The 27614-nt window shown below is 37.4% G+C and overlaps 1 protein-coding gene across 2 annotated transcripts; it reads right to left on the bottom strand.

Annotated features, from left to right (window-relative positions):
- Positions 1-24616, bottom strand: OSTM1 (osteoclastogenesis associated transmembrane protein 1). 2 transcript variants are annotated; one of them, XM_044004069.1, is made up of 6 exons: positions 24033-24616; positions 17807-17921; positions 16221-16318; positions 11136-11303; positions 9147-9215; positions 1-3283 (listed from the first exon to the last, which is right to left on the bottom strand). In XM_044004069.1, exons 1-6 carry the CDS (start codon positions 24456-24458, stop codon positions 3251-3253), a joined length of 909 nt encoding a protein of 302 aa, XP_043860004.1. In that variant the 5' UTR covers positions 24459-24616; the 3' UTR covers positions 1-3250. The 2 variants fall into 2 exon arrangements, with proteins under 2 accessions (XP_043860004.1, XP_043860003.1); XM_044004068.1 differs by having other exon boundaries at positions 9050-9215; positions 24033-24612.
- Between the last annotated feature and the right edge of the window lie 2998 nt (positions 24617-27614).

Raw genomic sequence — 27614 nt, forward strand, 5'->3', positions numbered from 1 at the left:
GAATGTTACATGTTTTATTTTTCACAATCACTATATGAGTTTTGCTTAACTTTTTCTAGACAAAGTACTATGTGGGAGGAGGTACTAGAAAGGGAATGTTGTGTCAAAACAAAATATATTCATACATTTTTAAAAAATGAGACATAATGGCTGACCCAAGTTATTTGTCCCACTCCACACCCCAACCTTTTAAATTCTAAGACAACAGAAATTAGTTAAACATATTTATTAAAACTATCATACTAGTTTTGGATAAGTCAGATTTATGATACAGTATAATGTCTTTTCCAATATGTTGTACATAAAATGCATAACAATACTGAAGTTCCTAGATTAATCAACATGCATCTGTTTTTAAAAACATACATATGACTGGCAGTGTGGTATTGTGAGCAATGGACTGTGTGCCCTTAGGCAAGTCTTTCTATCCCTCTGGGCCTAATTTTTTCATCTGTAAAATGAGGGGGTTGGATCAACCGATCTCTAAAATTCATTCCAATTCTTAAATTCTATGACTTGGAACATAATTTTACTTTGCTATCATAGACACTTGTGGTTACCGTATCTTTGCTTTTCTGAGATATTGTTCATCCTGTATGATCCTTGGCATGAAACAGAACCACTAGTTTTAACATTATTCTCCAGGGAAAGTGGATTAAAGGATCATAGAATCAGAAGGCATCTCAGAGGTGATCTAGTCAAACTCTCTTATAGTTTATAGCTAAGAAAACTGAAGCCCCAGAGAAATTAAGTGATTTGTCTAAGGTCACACAGGTAGTATTTGGTATTTGGCAGAACCATACAAATCCAACATTTTTTCATGTAGTTTTAAGAAGGAAGTATGGTGGAAAATGTAAACCACCTATATGCAATTACAAAAATATTGGTCCTATTAGAAATAACAGTTACCAAACAGAGGGTACAAATGATCGGATTCAACTACTAGTATTACATATTGTTGCATAATATTTCACAAGTTGACATATAATTTTTATTTTTAAATTAAAATGTTATCCCCAAATTTAAATGTCTTTTATTTTGAATTGAAATACGAATATCTAATATTCAAAAGAAGTCTCTGAAAACTCAATAAAATGTAATGTGAAATTACAATCTGGAAACAGCAGTATTTTTTTTAATCAAAAGCAGTATGAAATTTCTTTCAGGTAAATTATTTTAAAACCTACCATGTTAATGTAACTTAATATACTTTAGGAGCATATATGTATGCTTCCCAGAATGTAGAACTATGTAATGATTATACAATAATTAAATATTTAAACAGGATTACTTCTAAAGTTTGTTGCAACTGCCATTTCTAAAGTCACATGAGTCAGTCAGAAGAAAAATGAAGGCTGCCCATTCATTTTTAAAGTGCTTATTTACCATATCCAAAAGTAATGACTTTCATGACTACTTAGCTGTGAAGCCACTATTTAGAGTATCAAAGCTGTCATTCTCTAGCTTTGGACATGTAAACTGGTTTTATTAGCATTAATAAAAGATTGCTTTCAACAGCATTCAATCATATGATTTTTCAAATCAAGATAATGCTATTAGGAACAGCATGGAAGGTGGCAGCTGAACAAATCCAGAAAGTTTAGGAATGGAGCCCAGGAAAAGAACAAAAACTTGTTTTCTGTTAAAGAGCCAATAATCAGCCTTCTCTCTCTCATATACCATATATACAACTAAGACATGGAAATGAAATCTCCTACTATTTTACTAAAAATGAATTTTTGCAAAAAAACAATTATTTTCATATTCTCTTAAATCAAATAACAGCAAAATGCAAAAAAAGCATTAATAAAGAGCCATAACTCTAAAAACCTGAGAACAGCTGCCAAATACTGACACTAAGCTATTTTTTAAAGTTAAACTGAACATTAGAAAATAGGATTGACCTTTAAAAGAAAGCTTGTTTAAATTTCTAACTTCATTTCAACCACATCATATACATTTCACAAAATTATGAAAATTAAAGCACTACTTGTTTGAGTCATTTATGTTTGTGCCATTAAGTATTATTAGTTTAATAATAGTAGAGTAAATTAAATATTCCCTCTCAGTCACTTATTTTTCTGTTATGTAAAGTGGTTTATATATCCCTTGTTTTACCACCTCCCCACTCCAAAAATCCCCCACATCTATCCACTAGCCTAACATAAAAATTCAATGTAAAGCTACATTTTTAGAATGGAATAATTATGGTTTAATTTGATTTAATGCTGTAATAAAGCAATAAGGTGCCAACAGTAAAATTTGATTAAAAACACAGCTCCTTTGTTTGCAAAGAACATCTTTTTGCCCTGAATTATTAAAACTTAAGTTACAGTAGTTGAGCAGTACCAATTTGTTCTAAAATAAAGACAAAAACATAATATTAAATAATGTTTTTAAAAGGCATGTAAGAACAAGACAATTACTATAATTTTCCCCTAGATTTACATACTAATTTGTCTTCTTTTACAAATTAATGGAAAAGTTTTAAGTTAAGTAGTTTCAAAAATTACTTTAGTAAAAGTAGAAACTTTAGTTAAATATTGTATGCAGATGTCCGAGATTAGATACATCTTAGTAAATACCGAACAGTACTGCAGTGGAGGGTAATTATAGCTTTTGCTGAATTCCATTTATATCAAATGTGAAATGGCTGGCACACTTATTTCTCTCAGTGATAGGCTTAATGTTGTTTAACTGAAGGAATTCTTACGCCTAACATTAAAAAGGAGTTTATTTCCTTCTCTGAATCTTGGATGTAAATCATTAAGATAAAAAAAAAGGATTTGCTAATTATAAATCAAATATCTAAATTTCAAGATTGCTTGTTTCCCAACTTGAGGTATTTGCCCTATAAAGGGTTAAATAGGATCCACATATCTTTAAACAAAGACCATTCTTACATGTTATTTGTGTTACTATACAGAAACATTGCAAGATAGATAACTATTGCTACACATGGCAAGTATAAAAACCTTAACCCAAAAAGCGGCTCCAAAATAAGTATAAAAAAGCTATGGGAAGAGTTTAGTCTCATTTGAAAATGAGCTTAAAATCCCCACATAACCCCACAGTGAAGAATCTGACATATATTAGGACTTCTCAGTTAGCAGTCAGTAATAGAAGTGTTAGTGAAAACATAGAGCAACAGTTATCTTCTCTCTGCGCAGGTTGCTTCCTCTACCACTTATTCATGGGATAGACTTTCAGTTCACCTTTTTTTGGCTTTAATTTGGATTTTCTTGAATGCCTACGAAACTGGCGCTGGATTTAAGACGTTTAGCTAGATGAATTAAAAAATAAAATTTAAATTAAAGCCTACTCAACTTGATTATTAGGTACTTTTATGAAAATATCTATATTTTAAGTTGGAATGAGTATACTACTGCATATTCAAAAATGCATAATGAGCCTAATTTCCTCATCTTCCTCAACTTCTAAAAGCATTTAGCTGCAAATGGCTTGCTAGAAGAAGCAAAAAACAAAAAGACAAATAAAACCAAAAAAAGTTAATTAAGTAGGCATAATTTCTGTCTTCTTGGATTATACAATGAAAGACAGACATATCAACATCACCAACTACTTCAAAACTTAACAGATCTCCTATTTCATTACATGGGTACTTCCTCAATGCAGACTTCCCATCTTTCCAACCCCTGTTTTCCTTCCCAGACTGTATGACTTCATTTCTTCTCATAAACTTTCCCCAAAGATTTACCAAATGTGCAAAGTGCCTTTTTCTAGATCAAGGTTTCTTAAACTTTTTCCACTTGTGACAAATTTTCACCTGAGAAGTTTTACACAACCCCGGGTATATAGGTATATAAAACAGGTATACATAACCTTTTACTGTGAACAAATTTTTCACAACCCCCATATTCAGTTATGCAACCCCTTATGGGGTTGCAACCCACAGTTTAATAAGCTTTGTTCTAGATCTAACATTACGTATATGCTCATCTATTACATAATCGAAGTATAGTCATCCCAACCTGACTAATCATCTTCTTTTTTGATACATCTCTCTAATGGCATATTTTATATACCTTTTCTACACATTTTTAATTGATAATGCTGCAGCTGGGGGCAGCTAGGTGGCGCAGTGGATAAAGCACCAGGCCTGAATTCAGGAGGACCTGAGTTCAAATCCGGCCTCAGACACTTGACACTAGCTGTGTGATCCTGCGCAAGTCACTTAACCCTCATTGCCCCCCGCCAAAACCCCCCAAACAAACAACCCCCCAGATAATGCTGCAGCCCATTTACCCCTACCATATCTCTCCATTGATCTCTGAGTGATTGGCAATTCTGATTTCTTGAACTTCTTGGGTATGTACCCATATATCACCAGAATAATATTGCTATCAAAAACATTTCTGTTTCAGAAAGAACCTTAAGGTAATTGAAATGCACTAAGCAATTCCCCAAATACAAAACAGCCTCTTCTCTTCCTATTTAATTCTGGGCTCAGCTCCCTGTCCATATGTAGTATTTCACCAAGACAGGTGTATTAATGGACTAACTCTGCATAGTTCATCAAACTTCATGTTATACTCTGGACATAGATAGTCTTCATCCACTTGGTTTTTATAATTGGAGAATTAGGCCAAATTCTTTGTAATAATTATAGGTGTCATTTAGGAAGTTCTGCAATGTTAAGTATTTAATGTTATCAATCCAAATGCCATCTGAAAACAGGAGTATCTCGAAGCCTATTTCATTGGAAGGAATGTGGACTGTGTTGATATCCTCTATAACCTCTGTGATCATAACAAACACCTTTAATGAGCATCTATCTCATTTTATGCCTGGCTTGATATTAATAACAAAATTATTCAAAGTTTTCTCTGGTGTCAGTCACTATGTGCCAGGCACTGTGCTAAGTGAGGGGGACACAGATAAAAGCAAAAGACAGTCCTTACTCTCAAGGAGCTCACTGTCTAATGGGGAATACAACATGCAAACAATTATGTACAAACAAGCTATATACTGGATAAATTGGAAATAATCATAAGAAGAAAGACATTGAAATAAAAGTGAATCAGGAAAGGCTTCCTGTAGAAGGTGAGATTTTTGCTGGTACTTGAAGGAAGCCAAAAGGAAGAGACAAGGAAAAAGAGAATTCCAGGAATGGGGGGAAGCCAACAAAAATGCAGAGTTGAAAGGAGTTTCTTCTTAGAACAGCAAGAAGGCCAGTATTACTGGATTGCAGAGTATGTGGGAGTGTGCAAGGCTTAAGAAGACTGGAAAGGTTGGGGGAAGAAAAGGGTCTTGAAAAATCAAATGAATCTTGTAAGATGCAAATACACAGTGTATATGTATAAATGAGAGACACCTTGTCAAAGGAGTCTATAGCTACATTTTACTCTATTGAACTGAAGGCTTTTTTGTGGTCAACAAACAATAAGCAAAAAAGGATCTTATATTCTCTACATCTTTTAATCAATGGAATGACTATAAAAATATGAGCCATTTGTGAAAGCCTGCTTGTTTTCTTATTCCTTTCTTGTATTTTTATCAAGAATGCCCTTGACTCATATACAAATTACTCAAAAAATATTTTGCAGAGATAAGAAAGTATGTTTTAAGAGTTATTCACATCTCGATTTTCTTGGTAGCAATATGTGATTTTATTTTTCCAAATAAGTATATCCTTCAGATATCTGTAGAATCAATCCCCCAATGCCCACAAAATCCTGTCATTTCCAGCATAGTACTAACTTGTTTATATTTAATCTGGTTCAAGGCTTTTCCCATCTTTGAGGAAATATAACACTAATATCCAGGAAAGGAAATATCTAGCATATTATGTACTATTATGATAGGAGTTTAAATGTAGTAGCACCACTGTAATTGATGAAGAAAATTGTTGTAGAAATTGTGGCAGATATTTTCCATTGATCAGCTACTATTCTTTAAATTTTATCCTTAAATGCTCTTGAGAATGTCTAGATTAATTGGAACTTGTATTAAGCTTTCTGTAAACTCACTGTTTCTCCCAATTTTATAGGGGAATATAATCTTTCTCATCCTTCCCTATATAATTTTGTCAGTAAATTTACGTTTTAAAACAGGTGTGGCCCTTAGTGACCATATCTTTAGGAGACAAGGAGATCAAATGTTTACTGGCTGAGATGATTTCTAGGCCTTTTTTTGGAGGGTGGGGAGGGGTGTGCTCCTCATTATGGTGATTACTGTCATAGGATGACAGATGTAGAACTTGAAGGGAACTCAGAGGTCTATCTCAATATCAGTTAAACTCTCATGGGAAGTAGTGACAGTCTGTGTTGGTGCTCTTTTTCTTTAGGTATTTCCCATTTTTTACATCAATAAATTGTTTAAAGAGCTCATGTCTAAGTTGGTGGGCTTTTTTTCATTTCTTACTTTCACCCAATTTGGTGTTGAATTTGACTTTTTATAATAAGGCAGTGGTCTGATGGTACATGAACAGCTGATTCAGAAATGACTGCTACATTGGTAATCAGTCAATTCAATTCTTTCAAGATATAGTCAGTTTTATTTTTGTGATCTTATTTGGTGATCCTCATGTTCAGCACCTCTCAACAAGTCCATTCTTTTGACATTTTGATTTAATGCCTCTTTTCGAATTAAATGTAGAAAGACTACTCAGGAGTCAGAAAGACGTGGCTTTAAATCCATCTCTGACACTTATTATCTATGGGACTTAGCCCTTCTTATCTTCAGTTTCCTCATTTCCAAAACAGATAATAACTGTGGTACCTTTCTCACTGGATTGTTGCACAGATCAAATGAGAAAAATATATAGAGACTGTTTTGCACATTGTAAAGAATTGTATATCAATGAAATACTCCTAAAGCAAGGGTTATTAACCTTTTCTGTGTGTCATGAACCCTTTGGCAGTCTCTTCTCAGAAAGATTTTAAATAAATAAAATAAAATATAAAATACAAAGGATTACCAAGGAAAACAATATTTAAATAGTTATCAAACTAGTAAAAAAAAGTTCATGGACCTGAATTAAGAACCCGTTTCCCAAAACTGCCAAACCATGCTGCCTGAAACCTCTTCATTGCCACATCTGATGGCCTTTTCTCAACCCTCATCCTTCTAGACCTCTATGCAGCCTCTGATACTGTCAATTATCTTCTTCTCTTGGATAGGTTTTCATGACACTGCTTTCTTCTCGTTCTCCTCCTACTTGTCTGATTGGTTTTTCTCTGTCTCCTTGGCTGGGCCTTCATTGACACCATTCCCATTAACAGTGGGGATTCCCCAAGACTCTGTCCTGTGCCCTCTTCTCTTTTCCTTTTATATTGTTGGTCTCACCAGGTCCCATGGATTCAAATATAATCTCTATGCAGGTGACTGTCAGACCTACTTGTCCAGCTCTAACCTCTCTTCCATCTCCAACTGTCTTTTAGAAATCCAGGACAGGCTATCCCAGACAACTCAACATGCCCAAAACTGAACTCAAGATCTTCCCATAAACATCCCCTTCTTCCTAGTTTCCCTATTACAGATGAAGGCACTGTTACTCTCCTAGTCACCCAAGCTAGGTATCATCCTCAACTCCTCATTTTACTTCACCCTCCCATTTCTGATCAGTTGCCAAGTCCTATTGTTTCCACCTTTGTAACATCTCTAATATATGCCCCCTTCTCTTTTCTGACACTACAAGTACCCTGGTATAGACCTTCCTATATAGGGCCTCCCTCCTGAATAACTTAATGGTTGGTATCCTTGCCTCAAGTCTTTGACCACTCCAATCCTCCAATCAGCTGTCAAACTAATATTCCTAAAATGCAGGTCTGAGCATATTTCCCACCTCCCCTTCCCATTTAATAAACTCCAGTGATTCTCTATCACCTTCAGGATCAAACATAAATTCCTTTTTTTGGCATTTAAATCTCTTAACAACTTGGCTCCTTTCTGCTTTTGTAGTCTTCTTCTACTTTACTCCCTTCCATATACTCTATGATCCAACCACGCTGGTTTACCTGCTCAACAAGCCACTCTATTTCCTCCTCTAGGCATTTTCCCTGGCTGTCTCCCACATCCAGAACATGCTCCCTCATGATCTCTGTCTCCTAGTTTTCCTGGCTTCCTTCATGTCTATGCTAAAACCACACTTGCTATTAGAAGCCTTTCCCAGTCCTCCTTAATCTTAATGCCTTACCTCTGAGTTACCCTCAAAGTATCCTGTATATGTCTTGTTTGCATGTTGTCTCCTCCATTAGACTGTGAGCTCCTTGAGAAGAGGGGCCATTTTTAAAAACTTTCTTTGTATCCTTAGAGCTTAGTACAGTGCCTGGCACTTAGTAGGAACTTAATAATTGCTAGATGGATTGACTGGCTGTACATCCTCATGATCCTCTTCCACTGGAACTCGGGAAGTCTATCCCTAAGACCCTTGGCTCTTATATATTAAATTTTACCTTATCTTACCCCAAACCAAGCCACCACACCACTTCTCAGACATTTTATTTATTTATTTATTTTTTGGCAGGGCAATGAGGGTTAAGTGACTTGCCTAGGGTCACACAGCTAGTTAAGTGTCAAGTGTCTGAGGCTGGATTTGAACTCAGATCCTCCTGAATCCAAGGCCAGTGCTTTATTCACTGCGCCACCTAGCTGCCCCTATCAGACATTTTTAAACCATGCCACCTCAGATGTCCTCCCTTTTTCTCAGGCTCCCTTTTATGTACTTTCTACCATTAAAATATAAGTTCCTGGGGCAGCTAGGTGGCACAGTGGATAAAGTACTGGCCCTGGATTCAAGAGGGCCTGAGTTCAAATCCAGTCTCAAACACTTGACATTTAGTAGTTGTGCAACCCTGGGCAAGTCACTTAACCCTCATTGCCCTGCAAAGAGAGAGAGAGAGAGAGAGAGAGAGAGAGAGAGAGAGAGAGAGAGAGAGAGAGAGAGAGAGAGAGAGAGAAAAGTTCCTTGAGAGCAGGGACAATCTTGCTTGCTTGTATTTGTATTCCCATTGCTTAGCACAGTGCCTAGCATATAGTAAGTACTTAAGAAATGCTTATTCATTCTTTCATTCTTAATACTACTTACGCAGAATGAGTTTTCTTTTCTTTTGCTCTGAGTGAAGAAAGCTACTAAGATAGAAAACTACTGGTAAAAAGAGAATAAATACTGAAACAGCAATTACAGGAACTGTATCACTGCAGGGAACTGAACAGTTGAAAGTTCGACTCCAGAGTTTTCGAGTAATGTTCATCTGAAATTTAAAAAAATAATAATATGAAACCATAGCAAACATTAACATGTCATTCATGCTCTCTTGGAAATTGTTTTTTGTTCTGATCTTAAAATTTTTTGGATTCAGAACACATCTACAACCTAAAATAGAGTGACAGTCAAGTAAAATTTAATCAGAGAATTAAAAGTTGGTTTCCCTTTAAGTTATTTTATTCATATTATCATAAATTTTTCAGTTTCAGCTGATATTCACCATAAATTCTGTCTGAAGTCAAAGCTTCATAGAACCAGCTTTCCACTTTTCCCAGGGCCTAGCAGAGTGGTGAGCACATAGTAGGTATGCAGATATTTGCATTAATTAATTCTAATTAATAAAGTAACCCTTTAGTAGTGCACATGCACCACCTAGTGGCAGAATGTAATCAAGTTTTACCTTTGTAGGAAACAATGTTTTTTGTAAACTAAAGGAAAGGCATTGTGGCAAAAAAAACCAAAAGTGTGTGTTGGGGGGAAGGGAATGGACTTGTCTAACAATTATTCATGTGCTAGAGACTAAAACAAAGCTACATAAAAATGTTACTAACAACCAAAAAGTTCCATTTCTAGGTGACATTGTCATATGATTTCAAAAAAGAAAGAGGGGGCAGCTAGGTGGCGCAGTGGATAGAGCACCGGCCTTGGAGTGAGGAGGACCTGAGTTCAAATGCGACCTCAGACACTTGACACTTACTAGCTGTGTGACCCTGGGAAAGTCACTTAACCCCAATTGCCTCACTAAAAAAAAAAAAAAAAAGAAGAAGAAGAAGAAAGAGGATAGGATTCAGTACAGGTGTAAAACTCATTGCCCACAAAATTCCAGAGAGAAAATTGATTAAAATATAATTGGGAGCCAGAAGAACATTGTACACAGTATCATCAACATTATGTGTTGATCAACTGTAATAGATCAGATTCTTCTCACCAATACAACGGTACAAGAAAGTTCCAAAAGACTCATGATGGAAAAGGCTCTCCAAATCAGGAAAAAAACAAAACAAAACTGTGGAATATGGATGCTGATTGAACCATACTATTTCTTTTGTTTTTGGTGCTGTTGTTTTTCTTTTTTTGAGGTTTTTCCTTTTTTGCTCTGATTCTTCTCTTATAACATGACTAATGCAGAAATATGTTTAATGTTATTATATATATAAACTATATCAGATTACCTGCTGTCTGGGCGGGGGGAGAGTGAAAAATTTGAAATTGGAAATCTTATAAAAACAAATGTTGAAAACTATCTCTACATGTAACTGGAAAATAATAAAATACTTGTATTTTAAAAATATATAATTGGGAAAGGTTTAACAAAATAAATAAAAAATACAATAAAACATGGATATATTAATTTGTCGTTTTCTAACTCAATATGCGTCTCTGCAGAGACCCATTTCTATTTGATTTTGACATCGCTGGTGAAGAGGAAAGAATATTTGGTGCAAGTACAAGACCTGCCACTGTGGAACTAACTGTAGAGAAGACATTGAACTTCTCTGGGCACCTTAGTTTTCTCATCTGTAAAATGTGGACAATAACACTTTAACTACACTCAGGATTATTGTGAGGAAAGCACTTTATAAACTATGAGATGAGGCACTATATAAATGAGGTATTATTGTGGCAGTGAGAATTTAATCAAAATGGAACAGCATCATTTAGACCACAAGTAAAAGAGTAAAGGGATGCCTGATTCTTGAGGGAAGCTAGGTGGCACAGTGGATAAAGCACTGGCCCTGGAGTCAGGAGGACCTGAGTTCAAATCCAGCCTCAGACACTTGACACTTACTAGCTGTGTGACTCTGGGCAAGTCACTTAACCCTCATTGCCCCCCCCCCCCAAAAGGGATGCCAGATTCGATGTCAAAGCCATTTCTTTTATATGACAACACAATCAAAACACTTACTGCGTCTTCCACATCAATGCATAGATGCGTTCCAGGTTCAGCCTTATTCTTGAGTTCATTCAATTTTTGCATCTCACTATACAATGAACTTAGATTTTTGTATATTTCCTGGCAGTTTTTGCACACTTCTGTGTAATTTCTTTGTTGGAGAAAACTGATCAAATCTCCCTAAAGAAAGCAAACATAATATAAATATATATAAAAACATATTTTTAAAACTTAAAGCATTTGTGATTTCACTGGTGTTCTCATCCTTTAAACTGACAAAAATTTTGGCTTTTCTATATATGGTACATGGTGGATTGCTGTGGCTGAAAATTCATCACCTGGCAATCAATGTTCAACCTCTCTAAAATTAGCTATACTGGTTCTTGAACAAAGACATACAGTTTGGAAGTCCTCAAAGTTTGGAGTTTCCCAGTGGAGTTTCCCTTTAAGAATCAAGAGAGAATTCTGTGTCACAATGAGGTGTGAAAATACTATTTTAACAAAAGACATTGTGTGTGTGTGTGTGTGTGTGTGTGTGTGTGTTACAGAAAAGAAATATTACTGCTTTGAAAGACTTGCCTTGTTTCAATAAATTCATTTGGGTTCATTTGTTTATAAAGCATATTTAAAGGTTAAGATATATTTTAAGTTAGCAGATTCCTTTTTTTTTTTTTTGTGAGGCAATTGGGGTTAAGTGACTTGCCCAGGGTCACACAGCTAGTAAGTGTTAAGTGTCTGAGGTCGGATTTGAACTCAGGTACTCCTGACTCCAGGGCTGGTGCTTTATCCACTGCGCCACCTAGCTGCTCCTCAGATTCCTTTTCAATTAGAGAAAAAAGAATGTAGGTAATAAAGAATGTAAGAAATGCTTGTTTTAAGGAACAACCTGAAAACTCTTTCCTTCCTACATCCTTTCCCTTCCCTTTCCTTCCCCTTCTCCACCCCCCCCCACCTACTAATTGACATAGCTCCCCTTCAGGTTCCTAACTACTGCTACTATTACATGATTGAAGAAGATGAGAATGGCTTGTGCCCTCTCCCTCTATCACCCTAGCTACAATACTGGAAAGGACCCTAGTTGGTACTTTGCACTCTGAAAAAGATGTGGAATGGCAGAGTCACCACAGTCCCTGGTAGGTAGGTAGGCAGCAAAACTAGAATAGCTTGTATTTTCCTGTTCCACAGGCACAGTAGCAGTCACACTCAGGAAAAACATGACAAGGAACAAAACAACATAAAAGAAGGATGACTTCCAATCAATGACATCAAATAGAAGTTTCTTATACTGCACATGAAACAGTATTAAAAGACAGTGTTCTACAACATAGAATAATAAGATTGAGCACAAAGAAGTACTATTATCTTGTTCTTACTGATGTGAAACTCTTATTTTAGTTAATGATAACATATGCACCAAATTAAGAGGTTTTTGTTCATTTAAATCTTCAGAAAATTAGCAATCACATAACAATCTAGCCCAGGATCTGATGCTCATCTGCTTCATAACCAACTACTGAGCAGAAGAATAAGTTGAACAATATTGTTCTTAAGAAGTAAAAAATGATGACTAAATTATAGGCAATGTATAATAGGACAAATAATCACACCAGGACACTGAACCTTTCTAAATAACTATGAAAATCAAAGAAAAAGAAATGAAAAGGGAGAAAAACAATTATTTACTAATAATTGTGGCTTTAACAAACTTCCCCTTAAACATATGTGAACTACAAATGACTTATGCTTGCCAAGCCATTAAGTAGTATAGCAACCTCAAAACCATAGGTTGTTATGTATATATGTTCCATATATTCTCTATAATTTCATGTTAACTGAGAAGTGTGTGCTCTCCATAGTTATTTCTAACAGTCTCATATTCCAAAATAAATGGCATTTTCTCAGTCCTTATCTCTTTCTTGACATTTCTATAGAATCTATCACTGTTGACCACCTTCTCCTAGATATTTCCATTCAGCATTTTTTGACACTGCTCTCTTTTGGTTCTCACCCATGTGTCTAACCACTCCTCAGTATTGTTTATTGGACTGTCAAACAAATCCTGCCCCATAACTGGATATACCTAAAAAGTCAGTCCTGGATCTTCTCTCTTTACACTCTCCCTAGGTGACCTCATCAACTTCAATGCATTCAATTATTTTTATGCTGATGACTCTTAGGTCTATACATTAATCGACAGATTCATTTTCTCCTGAGCTACTGTCCTGTATCACCAACGTGTGTGTGTGTGTGTGTGTGTGTGTGTGTGTGTGTGACTAATCTCTTTAGGGAAATTTCCAATTAGGAATCTCATATACATCTCAAACTCAACTTGTCCAAAACAGAACTCTGGCTTTCCCCCAAGTCCAGCCGCCTTCCTTCTTTCTCTATTTCTATTACGGGCACCACTATCCTTCCCATCTGCCAGTTTCACAACCAATGGCTTGACTCCTCAGCCTTCCTGTCCCTAGATAACCAATCATAGAAATGGGAGATAGAATGCAATGTGTAAGTAACAGAGAGCAGGTCAGTATGTCTGGATGGTAGAGTGAAAAGGGGAGTAATATAAATCAAATCCTGGGGTAGTTTATCACATGACTGCTAATATCCTGAAGATTTCTATGGTGTCCTCAACAGAAACAGGAAAGTCTAGTAGAGGGATAGGTTTCAGAAAAGGAGATTATGAGTTATGTTAATTTGAGATATCTCTGGGACACCCAGTTTGAAATGTCAAGTAGGCAGTTATTGATTTGGACTAGGGGAGACAATGTCACTGAGAGAAAGAGAATTCAGATATAAGAGTAGGGGGTAGGACCTAGAGCAAAGAAGAATGAGAACAGTGTAAGGAAATACCAAACAGAAGAAAGAATCAAAGAGGAGTGGGTAGTCAGTCAGTAGAAACAAATGCTGAAGAAAGGTAAAAAAGGATAAGGATTTAGAAAAACCCATCAGATTTATCAATTAAGCAATCACTGGGAACTCTGGGGAAAAACAGCTTCAGGTGAGTGATAAGCTTGGAAGGCAGACTAAAAACAAGGTTGAGGAATAAGTGTGATAGAATAAGTGGAAGTAGTGAGTATGGATCATTTTTTTTTAAGTTTGGCTGAGAAAGGAAAAGACAATAGACAACAGCTTGAGAAGGATAATAGCATCTAGGTTTTTTTGTTTGTTTGGTGTTTGGGTTTTTTTTTTTTTTCAGGGCAATGAGGGTTAAGTAACTTGTCCAGGGTCACACAGCTACTAAGTGTCAAATGTCTGAGGCTGGATTTGAACTCAGGTCCTCCCGAATCCAGGGCCAGTGCTTTATCTACTGTGCCCCCTAGCTGCCCCCTAGCATCTAGTTTTTTAAAGGATGGGAGACAGATACCTGGGGATAGCTGAAGGCAGAAGTGAACATACTAATAGAGATATTAAAGATTAGAGAAGATGATTAGGAGGGCAATCTACTGGAAAAGATGGGAAGGTATAAGAGCAAGGGCACATATAAAGCGGTGGCCCTGGGCCAAAAAAAGGGCTACTTCATTGTTAAAGACTGGGGGAATGGAGGAGAGAGTGGAGGGCAATATCAAAGGGTTATGAAGAGAAGGGAAAAAAGAGGGAGTTAATGGCCTCAATTTTCCTCGTTAAGTAAGAGGTAAGGTTCTCAACTGAAAGGGTATGAGAGTCTCAATGAGTGAAGAAAGGCTTGGAATAGTTTCTGTGGAGAGTGACATAGCAAATCAATTAGGGAGGAATAAAAGTAAAGCCTTATTATGGAAAGGGCCCAGATGATGTTAGGCTATGTAAGTTTGTAGTGTACCCACTGAGAGCTCAGTTATATTTATATTGCATATTTCTCATATGTATCTGCTGTCTTCCCCCATTAGAATGTAAGCCATTGGGGCAGCTAGGTGGCGCAGTGGATAGAGCACCGGCCCTGGAGTCAGGAGTACCTGAGTTCAAATCCAGCCTCAGACACTTAACACTTACTAGCTGTGTGACCCTGGGCAAGTCACTTAACCCCAATTGCCTCACTAAAAAAAAAAATTAAAAAAAAAAAAAGAATGTAAGCCATTTTGTCAGCAAGGATTGTTTCTTCATACTTGTATCCCCAATACCTAGTACAGTACCTGGCACACAGTAGCTACTTAGTTCTTATTGATTATCATGAGAATGAAATATTACAGTACCATGTCAGTTACTGGTGGAATCTCCTCTGTAGGCATATCTTATCCTATTTTGTAAAACAAGCTGTCAATTCCACAAATTAATCATCCCACATCTAAAACTTATTGTAGCCTGTGCTGACTTAACCCAAAATACTCTTGGTCAGAGACAAAGACGACTCAAATGTATCGGTGCTATATCACACATAACCCTTTTCCTCCAAAGTAAGAGATGATATACATCCCAGCATCTCCAACTATTGATACACATATAAAATGGATGCTAAATAATAGAGGTTTAAAAATCCAAAAGGTGAATATTGAATATGAGAATATAAAATGTTATTCCATTAATCCTCTGTCTTTTCTGTTCCCTAGATTGATGGTTTTTCTTCATAAGTTCAATGTTGATGAATCTGGTCTGTTCAACCATCTGATTTCTACTCCTTTAATTCCTTTATTTGACTATAGGATCAGATAGGTTCATAAATTTAGAGACTGAAGGTACCTTAGAGGTCATCTAGTTTAGCCCCTTCACTTTATAGAAGAGAAAACAGAGGACCAAAAAGGTTCGAAGTCACTTAACGTAAGTTAACATAAGCCTAGAAAACTGACATTCACTAAATGAAAGAACATAAAGTTTAGCTCAAATGCCATCTCCATGGAACCTTCCCTGAAGTCCCTGAATTGAATGTGATTCTCTGAATCCCCAAAGGTACATGAGACACCTTAATAACACTCAAAATAGTGACTGTTTCCAAAATCATATCAGGGCAAATTATTAAAGAAGATAATAGATATTAACTAAACAATTTCATTTAACAGATCATTCTACTTCCTTTAATGAATTAACACAAAATTACCTAACACATATAGAATAGAGTTAAATATATGCAATAGGAAATAATACTATGTAGTGGGCTGATTCTTATCCTCAGTAAAAAGTTTTAAATACCTGAATGTTATTCTCAAAGCATGTCAAAGTATTATTGAACAGATCAAGGAACTTAATTGTGCTGTTTGATAGTTCTTCACTGTTATTCGTTAAACAATCTGTTAAAAAAACATAAGGTATATTATTTTCATATTTTATTTTACAAAAATTATTTGGCAAGTTTTCACATGGTTGGTATACTCAATATATTCTGAATTGTTTTATGTTAAAATAACAACTAATTTATCTGATGTCATCAAGGAATAATATATTCTACACAATGAGTTTTCTTGGTAACCTTTCCCTTTGAACATCTAACCATTTTTGATGGAAATCTTTCTAATATATATTACTTCTCTGCCTTCTGAAGCAGAATATTCTAAAGTTTAAACAGTTCTTAAAAACTCAGGATTATTATAAACACCACTTATTCTACTCTACTGCAGTGCTATTCAGGATTATAAAGCTATTTTGCCCTTTTGCAAATGTAAAGTTCTGATTACTACTCGAAACTTTTTTCCTTATAATGTTTCTATTTCTTCCCTATTAACTATCAGTTTTTTGCTACAGTCAGTGTACCTGCTTCTAGTAACAACTCCACTTCCAATTAGCTGGGAAACCAGATTACTTTGCACATGACTTGAATTGAAAAAGCTAGTTAGAAAAATGTCTAAAATAAGAGAAAAAGGGTCTTGATAAGCACCTAAGGGCTCTGCTACTAGTGAAATGTATGACTTTCAGATATGCCAGCCATTTTAGCTACTAAAACACCTTTTTTTTAAACTTATTCTATGGCTTTCATTCGTGTTCTAGGTTAACCAGATAAATGATCTCCAAATAAGTAATGGGTTACTCTGTCTTATATAGAGAGGTATTACATGGAAATCCATACAGTTTTATACAGTTCCCTTCTTTCCTCTCTAACACAAAGAATTTAATTTTGGATCTTTTGAGTTATCAAGCATTTTAAAGCAAATTTAACTCCACTGATTGTTTCTTCTCTTGAAAATTCCTAGAACGAAGCTTTCCTAATCCCTCACTCTCCCATCACCCCACTCTATTTAAAACCCAAATATATTTAAAAGTCTATTTATATAACATTTTAATAATTATATATTTATTTTCTAGTTACATGTAATGCCTTATATTTTACACTGTTTTGAAGCACTTTTACATTTAGTTGTATGCTTGCCTTTGCGCAAATCACTTACACCCTCTTTATGACAATACTCTCATCAACAATCAAGTGACATCAATAAATTAGATGATGGCTAAGGTGCTGTCCAGCTCCAACATGCTGAGATACGATAATTACCCTTACAACTTACCTGCTAAGTAGGTAGAATATGATGACTTACTTCTGACAGATGAGGAAATGGAGGCATAAAGATTTACCTAAGATTATTTAACTAGTTTGTGGCATAGCTAGGACTTGAGCCCAGGTCTCCTGACCCTCCTAACCTGTGATCTTTGCATTGAGCTATGTTGACAATTGTTTAGTACTTATAAGGAGAACAGGTCAATTAAGTAGTTTCAAATAGTTAACTAAAACCTGTTATCTGTAATTCAGAATCATGATAACGATATTAAATGAAATAATTACTTACTTGCACAATTTGCTTCCTGCCATGTGGTATTAAAAAACTGAGATAGAATCACTACAATTTGCATCCTGTCTGACATCAAGAGACTTTTGGCACAATTATGGCTCTCTGACATATTCTAGAACAAAGAAGAGAAGAGGAAATGGGACAATATATTCCTTTAAAAAACCATACACACACAATTTTTTTTAGCTTATCCAAATAGGCAATTGTGCAGCATGTCTTATATAAATGCTAAACAATTATCATCATTTAATAAAACAGCCAACATTTGCATGGTATTTTTCAGTTTAAAAAGTGCTTTCCTCAAAACCATCCTGTAAGATAGAGTAGCAGAATGAGAGTATTTCAAACAGCATTATAGAGATGAAAAAATTGGCTCAGAGAAGTTAGATGATTTATTCAGGTACAATTCAAGTTTTTACCCACTGTCAGACTTATATAACCAACAATACATAAGTAGCTATTCAGTGGGAGAAAGGGCAATAGATGTAATAACCAATAGTTTAAGTAAACAGAGAAGGAAAGGGAAAAAAGCATTAAACAATGCATAGGTAACCAAGTAATCTGATTTCATTCAAAGAATGGAAATAAAATACATTAATTCTTTAATCACAGAATTTCAACAAACATATTACAAAAGGATATTAAATTTTATCATAAGAGACTATAAAATTTGAAAGATGAGCCCAAGCACCACAAAATTAAACAAATCTCAGACAGCAGAGAAATATAAGCCTATCCTGTGGTAACTCAAAATAATGCTCTATGGCAATGTTTTCTTAAAATGTTTGAAAAACCATAATGACAACCCCACTCACCTACCTTTTACATTTTTATAAGTTTCTCTCCTTTTTAGTATGGAATGGCCTATACAAAAAAAGGCATTAATTAAATTTACAGGGCATTAAAAGAAAGCTATTTTTTTTCTTAAATTTTTGCAGGGCCATCTGGCCCTGGAGTCAGGAGAACCTGAGTTCAAATCCGACCTCAGACACTTAACACCTACCCTGTGGGACCCTGGGCAAGTCACTTAATTCCAACTGCCTCACCCCCCCCCCCAAAAATATGGTGGCTGAGTTATCACAAAAATGGATCCCCAGAAAAGGCATTTGTTTTCATCTTCAGCACCAAGATCCGCTTTTTGTTCTGTCACATGAATCAGAAGAAAACATGATGCACAATTTTACCTAAATAGAACAATTTTCAAAGTTTTCCACAGATCATTTTAATAATAATGGAAACAGGGGCAGCTAGGTGGCTCAGTGGATAGAGCACTGGCCCTGGAGTCAGGAGGACCTGGGTTCAAATCCGGCCTCAGACACTTGACACACTTACTAGCTGTGTGACCCTGGGCAAGTCACTTAACCCCAATTGCCTCACAAAAACAAAACAAAACAAAAAAATAATAATGGAAACAAATTATATGGACTGTTATTATGTAATTCCCTAAATTAATTCATACTTGAGTCTATCGTCATCTTAACTCCTGTGTCACTAATTCCTTAACATTGCTCCTTGGTAAAACCTCTTATAGGTATGCCTTCCTTTCTACTCCACCACTATGATCCAAAGGCCTTTGCTACTCCGGACTTGGAATTATGTCATTAGTCTCTAACTGGTCTCCCAGCCCTAATCCATTCTACTCAGTTTAGTCTTCCTAAAATATTATTTTACATAAGACCCCCTGCTCAAAAATTTTTGGTATACATATTAGGGAGCCAAGTAAAGTCTATACTCCTTAGTCTTGTACTCAAAGTGCCCCAACCCAGTGTAATGGAAATACAGAATTTGGAATCAAAGAACCTGGGTCCAATCCTGAATACTACCTGTATGACCTTGCCATCATACCTCTATAACCTTTCCGAGTTTCAGTTTCTAAATCTTTAAAATACAGCAGTAGTATAGGAATAGATTATTGCTAAGGTCTCTTTCTGGTTCAAAATTTTATATTCTACTACACTTTCCCACATGTTGACAGATGACATGGTACAGTAAGTAGTAAGAGCACTGGACTGGTAATCATAAGATACCTGTGTTCAAATCTTTCCCTCCCAAATTAGCTAGAGGATCCTGGGTAAGTCAGTTAGTAACCTTTTATAAGAATAGGTTTCTTCATACGTAAAAGGAGATAATAATACTTGAAATACCACTTCATAGGGGTCTTGTAAAGATCAAATGATATCAGGTATGTAAAGTATGACTACTAAAACTCTAGATGTTAGCTAATATTATGAATCATCTTCAACCCTAGTCAAATGAGTCAAATCATGTGCCCCAAACATAGCATTTTTATTTCCCTAACTTCACACTTACCATTTTCCCCTGCCTGCAATGCCATTCCTTTAACCCCTTTACCCCTTATCTAAATCCATATTTCCTTTAAGGTAAGTTCTGTTTTCTGTGAGAAGCCTCCCTTAACTGTCTCAGTCCACAGTTCTTTCTCTTATGTTATTCGCCCTTGTATGAAATTATTTTTATGGGGAAATCAGATTTGACTCATATGACCTTTATAAGACTGAATAATAATAGCAATCAACATTTATGCAATGCTTTAAGGTTGGTAATTCACTTTATACATATTTTCTAATTTGATCTTCAAATTCACTCTGAGGTAGGTATTACAGGTATTATTATTCCCATTTCTTGCTGCTCCTCTCACATGACATTCCATCTGTTATCTCCAATCCTTGAACAGATTATTCCCTATCAATGGAATGCACTCTGTCCTCACCTCTGCCTCTTAAAATCCCTAGGTTCTTTCAAAGCTCAGTTCAAGTGCCATTTCCTAAATAAGAATTTTCTTGATACCCTCAGTTATCAAAATACTTCTCTAAAATTTAAACTTACATTTATTTCTATATACTTCAATGGGAACAAGTTGTACACATTCTATCCCTGGTAGAATATAAACTTCCCAAAGGCAGGAACTGTTTCATTTTTCTCTATATATTCCCACTGCCCAGTACAGTATGTGGTATGCAGTAGGAGTTTAATAAATGTTTGTCTATTGATTTGATAGATGAAGGAATTAAGGCCCAGAAAGGTAAAATTAGTCATGATCATATGGCTAGTAAGGGTGGCTAGTAAGGCTAGACCCAAGTCTCTACAGACTCCAAGACTAGCACTCCTTCCATTAGACAACACTTGGATCATAATAAAAATCCACTGTAAGAGCCAGAAGCACCTGTAGAGACACAGGTGATATGACTTCATGGTTTAGGTAAAGGGCTGAAGCAAATTAGACACTAGGGCTAGAATGGTGTGAGATGAAAGAAAGTAGTAGAATGGGAAAGGTGAGTACATGTGTAGAATGGAATTAATTCACTGGGGAAATAGGAACGGGCAGAATTTGTTCCCCCTCCTTCACCTTCTAAGGTATGGGAAGCTTTCTCTGGGATTGAGGGTGGTAAAGAATATAGATGAAACAAGAGGATACAGGGAAGGAGAGAAGGGGGGAAAAAAGGTTTTTACTCTAAAACCCACTAACCCAGAAATCAGAAATGGGGTAAGGCAAGAATCTGGGGACTCCAACTGAGGGAGGGTAGACCAAAGCTAACTATTGGAAAGAGAACAGAAAGGAAAAGTATACACAAACTGCCTAGAAACTGACATTTTTTGTGTCAATTGAATCACTTTCCCTGCATTGGTTTTGCTTGCACATATTTTTAAAAATTTACATAGTGGGAATTTTTTACTTTCTTTTTCATAATCTCCACTATTCTTTGTTTAAGAATTCTCCCAGGGGGGCGGTGCAGTGGATAAAGCACCAGCCCTGGATTCAGGAGTACCTGAGTTCAAATCCGGCCTCAGTCACTTGACATGTACTAGCTGTGTGACCCTGGGCAAGTCACTTAACCCCCATTGGCCCGCCAAAAAAAAAAAAAAAAAAGAATTCTCCCAGCAGGGGCAGCTAGGTGACACAGTGGATAAAATACCAGCCCTGGATTCAGGAGGACCTGAATTCAAATCCAGCCTCAGACACTTGACACTTACTAGCTGTGTGACCCAGGGCAAATCACTTAACCTTTATTGCCCTGCCCAAAAGAAAAGAAAAAGAATTCTCCCAGCTGTAGTTGTGAATTACTTCCATCTATTCTCCTCTAATTTATTTATGATGTAGCCTTTTAGAATGTATTTGGAACTTAGCATTATGTTATGCCATAAGGTGTTGGTCTAAACTTATTTTGTGACAAACTACTTTATAGTTTTACCAGTTCTATTCAAATAGAGTGTTCTTCCTAAAGTAGATTATACTCTTGGGTTTATGAGTTCAGTTGTTTCTGATTCTTGCTGTTCCTTACACATGACATTCCATCTGTCATCTCTGTGCCTTTGCACAGACTGTCCCCTGTAAATGGAATTCACTCTGTTCTTTACCGCTGCCTCTTAGAATTTCTAGATTCCTTCGAAGATCAGTTCAAATGACATTTCCTACATAAAAGCAGTACCATATAATTGTTGTAATCACTGCTTCATAAAATTTCGAAGTATAGAAGTGATTTCTTCCTCGAAAAAATTATTTCTCTTGTGATCACAGACATTTTGTTTCTCCAAATGAATTTTTTTTTCCAGTTTTATTAAGTCACCCTTGCATAGACTGGTAAGTCTATCTACCAGTAGAACCACTTTAATAAACTAAAAGAGTTTGCTCTTAAAAATAATTTTACAGTGACTCTTTTGGTAAAGCCAATAACCTTCAAGCAAATAATTTGTCTTTACTATAGTCACATGTGCCCTTTTTACTTAAATCACTATACACAAATTTATTACCAAGCAATTCAATGATTCAGGTTTGTCCCTTGGTGTGACCTTAGAGGCAACTAAATGTCATAGTGGATAGGAAGCTGGGATTGGAAAGGGGAAGACTTGAGTTCAAACTCTGCCTCAGACACTTACTATGTGACCCTTTGCAGGTCACTTCTGCCTGTCTCCTATTTCTCATCTGCAAAATGGGGATAGTAGGTTATTGCATATTTAATATGAGATAATAATACATAAAGTATTTTGTAAAATGCTTTGTAAAAAATGTTTTGCCAAAAAAAAGCAGTATATAAATGTCAACTATTATTAAGCAAGTCACTTACCCTCTTTAAGTCTAAATTCCTCATCTGTAAAATGAGAAGTTTGAACTAGATAGGTTCTAAGGTCCCTTCGATTTCTAAATCAATGATCCTATGATCTAAGGGGAAGGAACTGTAATGACTCTTTTGTACCAAGTACAGGCAACAAATTTACTGGTCCACATTGGGATTCAGGGCCTGCTTTCCTAGACACTGGGGGTTAGGAGGATGGTAGCCCAGAAAACTTAATCGTTAATTGCTCTCATCCTTGAACTCCACCCATAAAGGCCAACTTCCTGTTCTGTACACAAAATGTTGTAACTCTCCTCTCTATGCCTTAGCACTAGCTGCCCCCTCAAGTCTGGGACACACTCCCCCCTTCACTTCTGCCTCTTAGAATCCCTCCAAGAGGCCTTTCTAGGTTCTTATTTCCCATCCCTTCCTTCTGAAATTACTTTCCACCTACTCACTCTCATTCTGTGTGCCTATGCTTGTGTATATACACGCAAAAGATATTTGTGTGTGTGTGTGTGTGTGTTTCTCTGGGTATGTTGTGTCTGTATGTATATATACACATATACAGAGACAGAAGTGGAAGGAGAGAGTCTATATATGTGTGTATACGTCTACACACACACACACACACACCTTGCATAAGAACAATTGTTTGCATGTTGTCTCCCCCATCAGAATGTGAGCTCCTGGAAGACTGGGACCGTACTTTTTGCCTTTCTTTGTATCTCTAGCCGCTTTGGACGGCTTGAACACAGTAAGGGCTTAATGTTTGTTGCCTAAGTCAAGCACCACTTTCTAAATGAAGCCTTTACTAATATCGCCCCCTCCCCCCCCCAGGTGATAGTGCCCTCCTACCTAAAGTTACCTCATATTAACCTTATGTATATTACGTGGTTATACATGTCCTATTCCCCCATTAGAATGTTAAGTTCTTTAAAGGCAGGGGGGTTTTCATTTCGGTCTCTGTATCGCACAGTGTCTGGGACGCGGCAAGTTCTTAGTAAATGCTTGTGGACTGACGGACGGACTGAGCGGGGAGCGGGCGAAGAGCGGGGCCCCTGAGTTTGGCCGGTGAGGCTGTGTCCTTTCTGAGAGCCCTAGACCCCGGCCCACCCCAGCACACCCCGCCCCCGGACCGCTCCTCTACCCACCCCGACCGCTCGGCTGATGTTGTCCATCTTGCCGGTGACCTGCTGGAAGAGCTGGAAGCAGTTCTGGCAGAGGCGGACGGGCCGGGCGCTGCGCACCAGGCATCCCGTCAGTTCCGCGCTGCTGTTGGCGAAGTCCAGCAGCAGCTCCCGGCACTCGGGCTCCAGCTCGGGCAGGTCAGGGGGCAGCGGCAGCGTCAGCGGGCCCAGCCCCTGGCCCCGCAGCAGCGACAGGGACAAGTCCTGCGCCTCCAGCACCTGCTGCTCGGACAGCACGACCGGGCGGCGGACGACTTCCAGGGCCGGCGCCGGTGAGCCCGGGCCGCCCCCGCCGGCAGCGGCGAAGAAGAAGTGGTCCTGGCCCAGGCAAAGCCCCGGCAGGAGCGCGAGCAGCAGCTGCCTCCACAGCAGGGCTCCTCTCGAGCCCATCGCCGGGGAGCCAGAACACGCGTAGGAGTGGCTGCGGCGGGCCCTCAAGTCAGTCTTAGGTCCTCACGGCTAGAGACCACTGACAAGGACTGCCACTTCCGGTCCCAGCGAGAGTCACGAGGGCGTAGCGTCAGAGCCAAGCCCCGCCCCCTGCGCCTCTGCTCCGGCCGCCGAACCTAGCGAGGGGCTTCTGGAGTCCTGTGCTTGGGTGTGCGCATGCGCGAGCAAAGGGGCGGGCTCCAGGCCACAAACGAAGAGGAGAGGAGGCTTGTGGAGGGCGGGGCTGTGTTGACCCGGGGCTAGAACCTACATCTAGTCTAGGGGTGAAACCTAACAATTTCAGTAAATGATTTCAGTTTCAGGAGGTAATTCTCCTTGACACTTCCAACGGGCCTCTAAACACCCAGGAACCCGAGAAAGCTCTCCTTGACAGTCCTTATTTTTGGAGCATGGGAATGTAGGAGGAAATTACTTCATAGGCAGCAGCGAGAAGGCAAAACAGTAACAGTAACAGGAATAATAATAACAATATCTGTCATTTATATAGCATTTTACATATCCATTTTCACATTGTTGTGAGGTAGGTGCGACTATTCTGATTTTTGCAAATGAGGAAACTGAGGGTCATAAAGATAAATCTAATTGCCCAGACACATGCTCCAGACTTGCCTGTGGGCAAGAGTCTGAATTAGAATTGGAACCTAGGCCAGTGCCCTAACTATGCAGACTCCCCAAAGTAGCTCTCCCACGGGGAGCACAAATAAAGGTTGCTCCCCCAATAACAAAGTCAACTCTCCACCTTTGCAGGCATACCTTAGAGATATTGCAGGTTTCGGTACCAGACAGATGACCTAAATACACTAACCTAGATATCGAAATTGAGTGAGTTGCACATCTTTTTTGTTGTTGTTTTCCAGTGCATATAAAAATTATGTTTATATTATGTTATGGCCTATTAAGTGTACAATAGTACAATAACAATGTAGATATCTTAATTTTAAACTATTGCTAAGAAAAATGCTAATCATCATGTGAGCCTTCATCGAATTCATCTTTTTGCTGGTGGAAAGTCTTGCCTTAAAGTAGATAGATGGTGGTGGTTGCTGAAGGTTGGGGTGGCTGTGGCAGTTTCTTCTGAGTCTTTTTTTGGCAGGGCAATGAAGGTTAAGTGACTTGCCCAGGGTCACACAGCTAGTAAGTGTCAAGTGTCTGAGGCTGGATTTTTTTTCATGAGGCTGGATTTGAACTCAGGTCCTCCTGAAATCAAAGGCCAGTGCTTTATCCATTGTGACACCTAGCTGCCCAGGCAATTTCTTAAAATAAGACAACAGTGAAATTTGTCACATTGAGTCTTCCTTTCCCTTGAAACTTAGAGGCCACTGTTGGGTTACTAATTGACCTAATTCCAACATTGTTGTGGCTCAGGGAATAGGGAGGCCTGAGGAGAGGGAGAGAGAAGGTGAGGGCAGGTTGGTAGAGCACTGAAAATAAACACAACATTTATAAATTAAATTTGCCATCTTATATGGACTCAGTCCATAGTGTCCCAAAACAATTACAGTAGTAACATCAAAGATCACTGATCATAGATCACCATAGCAGATATAATAATAATGAACAAGGTTGAAAAATTGTGAGAATTACCAAAAAGGTGACACAAAGACATGCTGTTGGAAAAATGGCTCTGATAGACTTGCTCCAGGCAGGGTTGTCTCAAATCTTTCAATTTGTAAAAACACATTATCTTTAAAGGGCAATAAAGTGAAATGATGTCTTTATCTCCTGTATGCTTGGTTTCCTCATTCATCTCAATTCAACAAGCATTAAATGTTTACTATGTGCCTTGCATCACAATAAGTGCTGGACTTAGAAGTACTATTACATTTTTTCCCTCCTGGGCAATGAGGGTTAAGTGACTTGCCCAGGGTCACACAGCTAGTAAGTGTCTAATAAGTGTCAAGTGTCAAGTGTCAAGTGTCTGAGGCTGGATTTGAAGTCAGGTTCTCCTGAATCCAGGGCCTGTGCTTTATCCTGGATTTAGAAGTACAAAAATAAAAAGTCTCTGCCTTCAAGAATCTTATATTCTACATTCATCTATAAAATGAAAGGTTTGTACAAAATAATCCCTGAAATTCTTTCCAGATAAAGAATTGTATGATTTCTTACAAATTTGGGTGTGTGTGTTTTAGAGACAAGGGAATTAATTCAAGGATTAAGCAACTACTACATTTCAGGAAATGTGCTAAACCCTTGGAGATATATATATATATATATATATATATATATATATGTATATATATTTAAGTTCCTTGAATAGTCTACCTAGAGGAGATATATGCATAGATAAGGATTGGAAACTCCTTGGTAAAATTTCCTGTACCAATTCAGGTCTGCACCTTTTCTGCAACTTGATCAAAGAGAATTGCCTAAAGCACAGAGGTTAAGTGATTTGCCCCCCTGGGTCACTGGACAGTACTTAGTCAGAGGTGGGAATTAAACACAGGTCTTCCTGGCTCCAAGGCCAGCTCTCCACTACACCACAGCACTTCTCATACATATACAAATACATATATAGGCAAATACAAACTAGATATAAGGTGATTTTAATGAGAAGTTACTAATGTTTGGGAGGGAAATGTCAAGAAAGACCTACTGAGGGAGACTTGAGCTTAGCCTTGAAGGGACCCAGGGATTCTGAGATACTGAAATGAGGAAGGAATCAACTCTAGTCAGGACACAGAATTTCATGTTGGAAGAACAGCAAGAAGGCCAGTTTCAGACCATAGTGTGTGTCAAGGGGAATAATGCATAGTAAGAGAAGGAAAAGTAGGTTGGGGCCAGATTATGAAGGAATTTACATGTCAAAATTTTTTTTCTGTTTAGAATTTTATTTTCCAAATTACATGTAAAAGCAAATTTTTACATCAATTTTTTTAAAACTTTGTGTTCCAACTTCTCTTCCTCCCTCCCTTCCCCACCCCCACCCCAAGAACTCAAGCAATTCAATATAAGTTATACATGAGTAGTTATGGAAAACATCCCTATATTAGCTAGGTTGTGAGAGAGAAAACAGATAAAAACAAAACTTCAGATTAAGGAATTGTCTTTTTTTTTTTTTTTTGCGGCAATGGGGATTAAATGACTTGCCTAGGGTCA

The sequence above is a fragment of the Dromiciops gliroides genome, chromosome 4 (genome assembly GCF_019393635.1).
Source record: "Dromiciops gliroides isolate mDroGli1 chromosome 4, mDroGli1.pri, whole genome shotgun sequence".
NCBI classification, from domain to species: domain Eukaryota; kingdom Metazoa; phylum Chordata; class Mammalia; order Microbiotheria; family Microbiotheriidae; genus Dromiciops; species Dromiciops gliroides.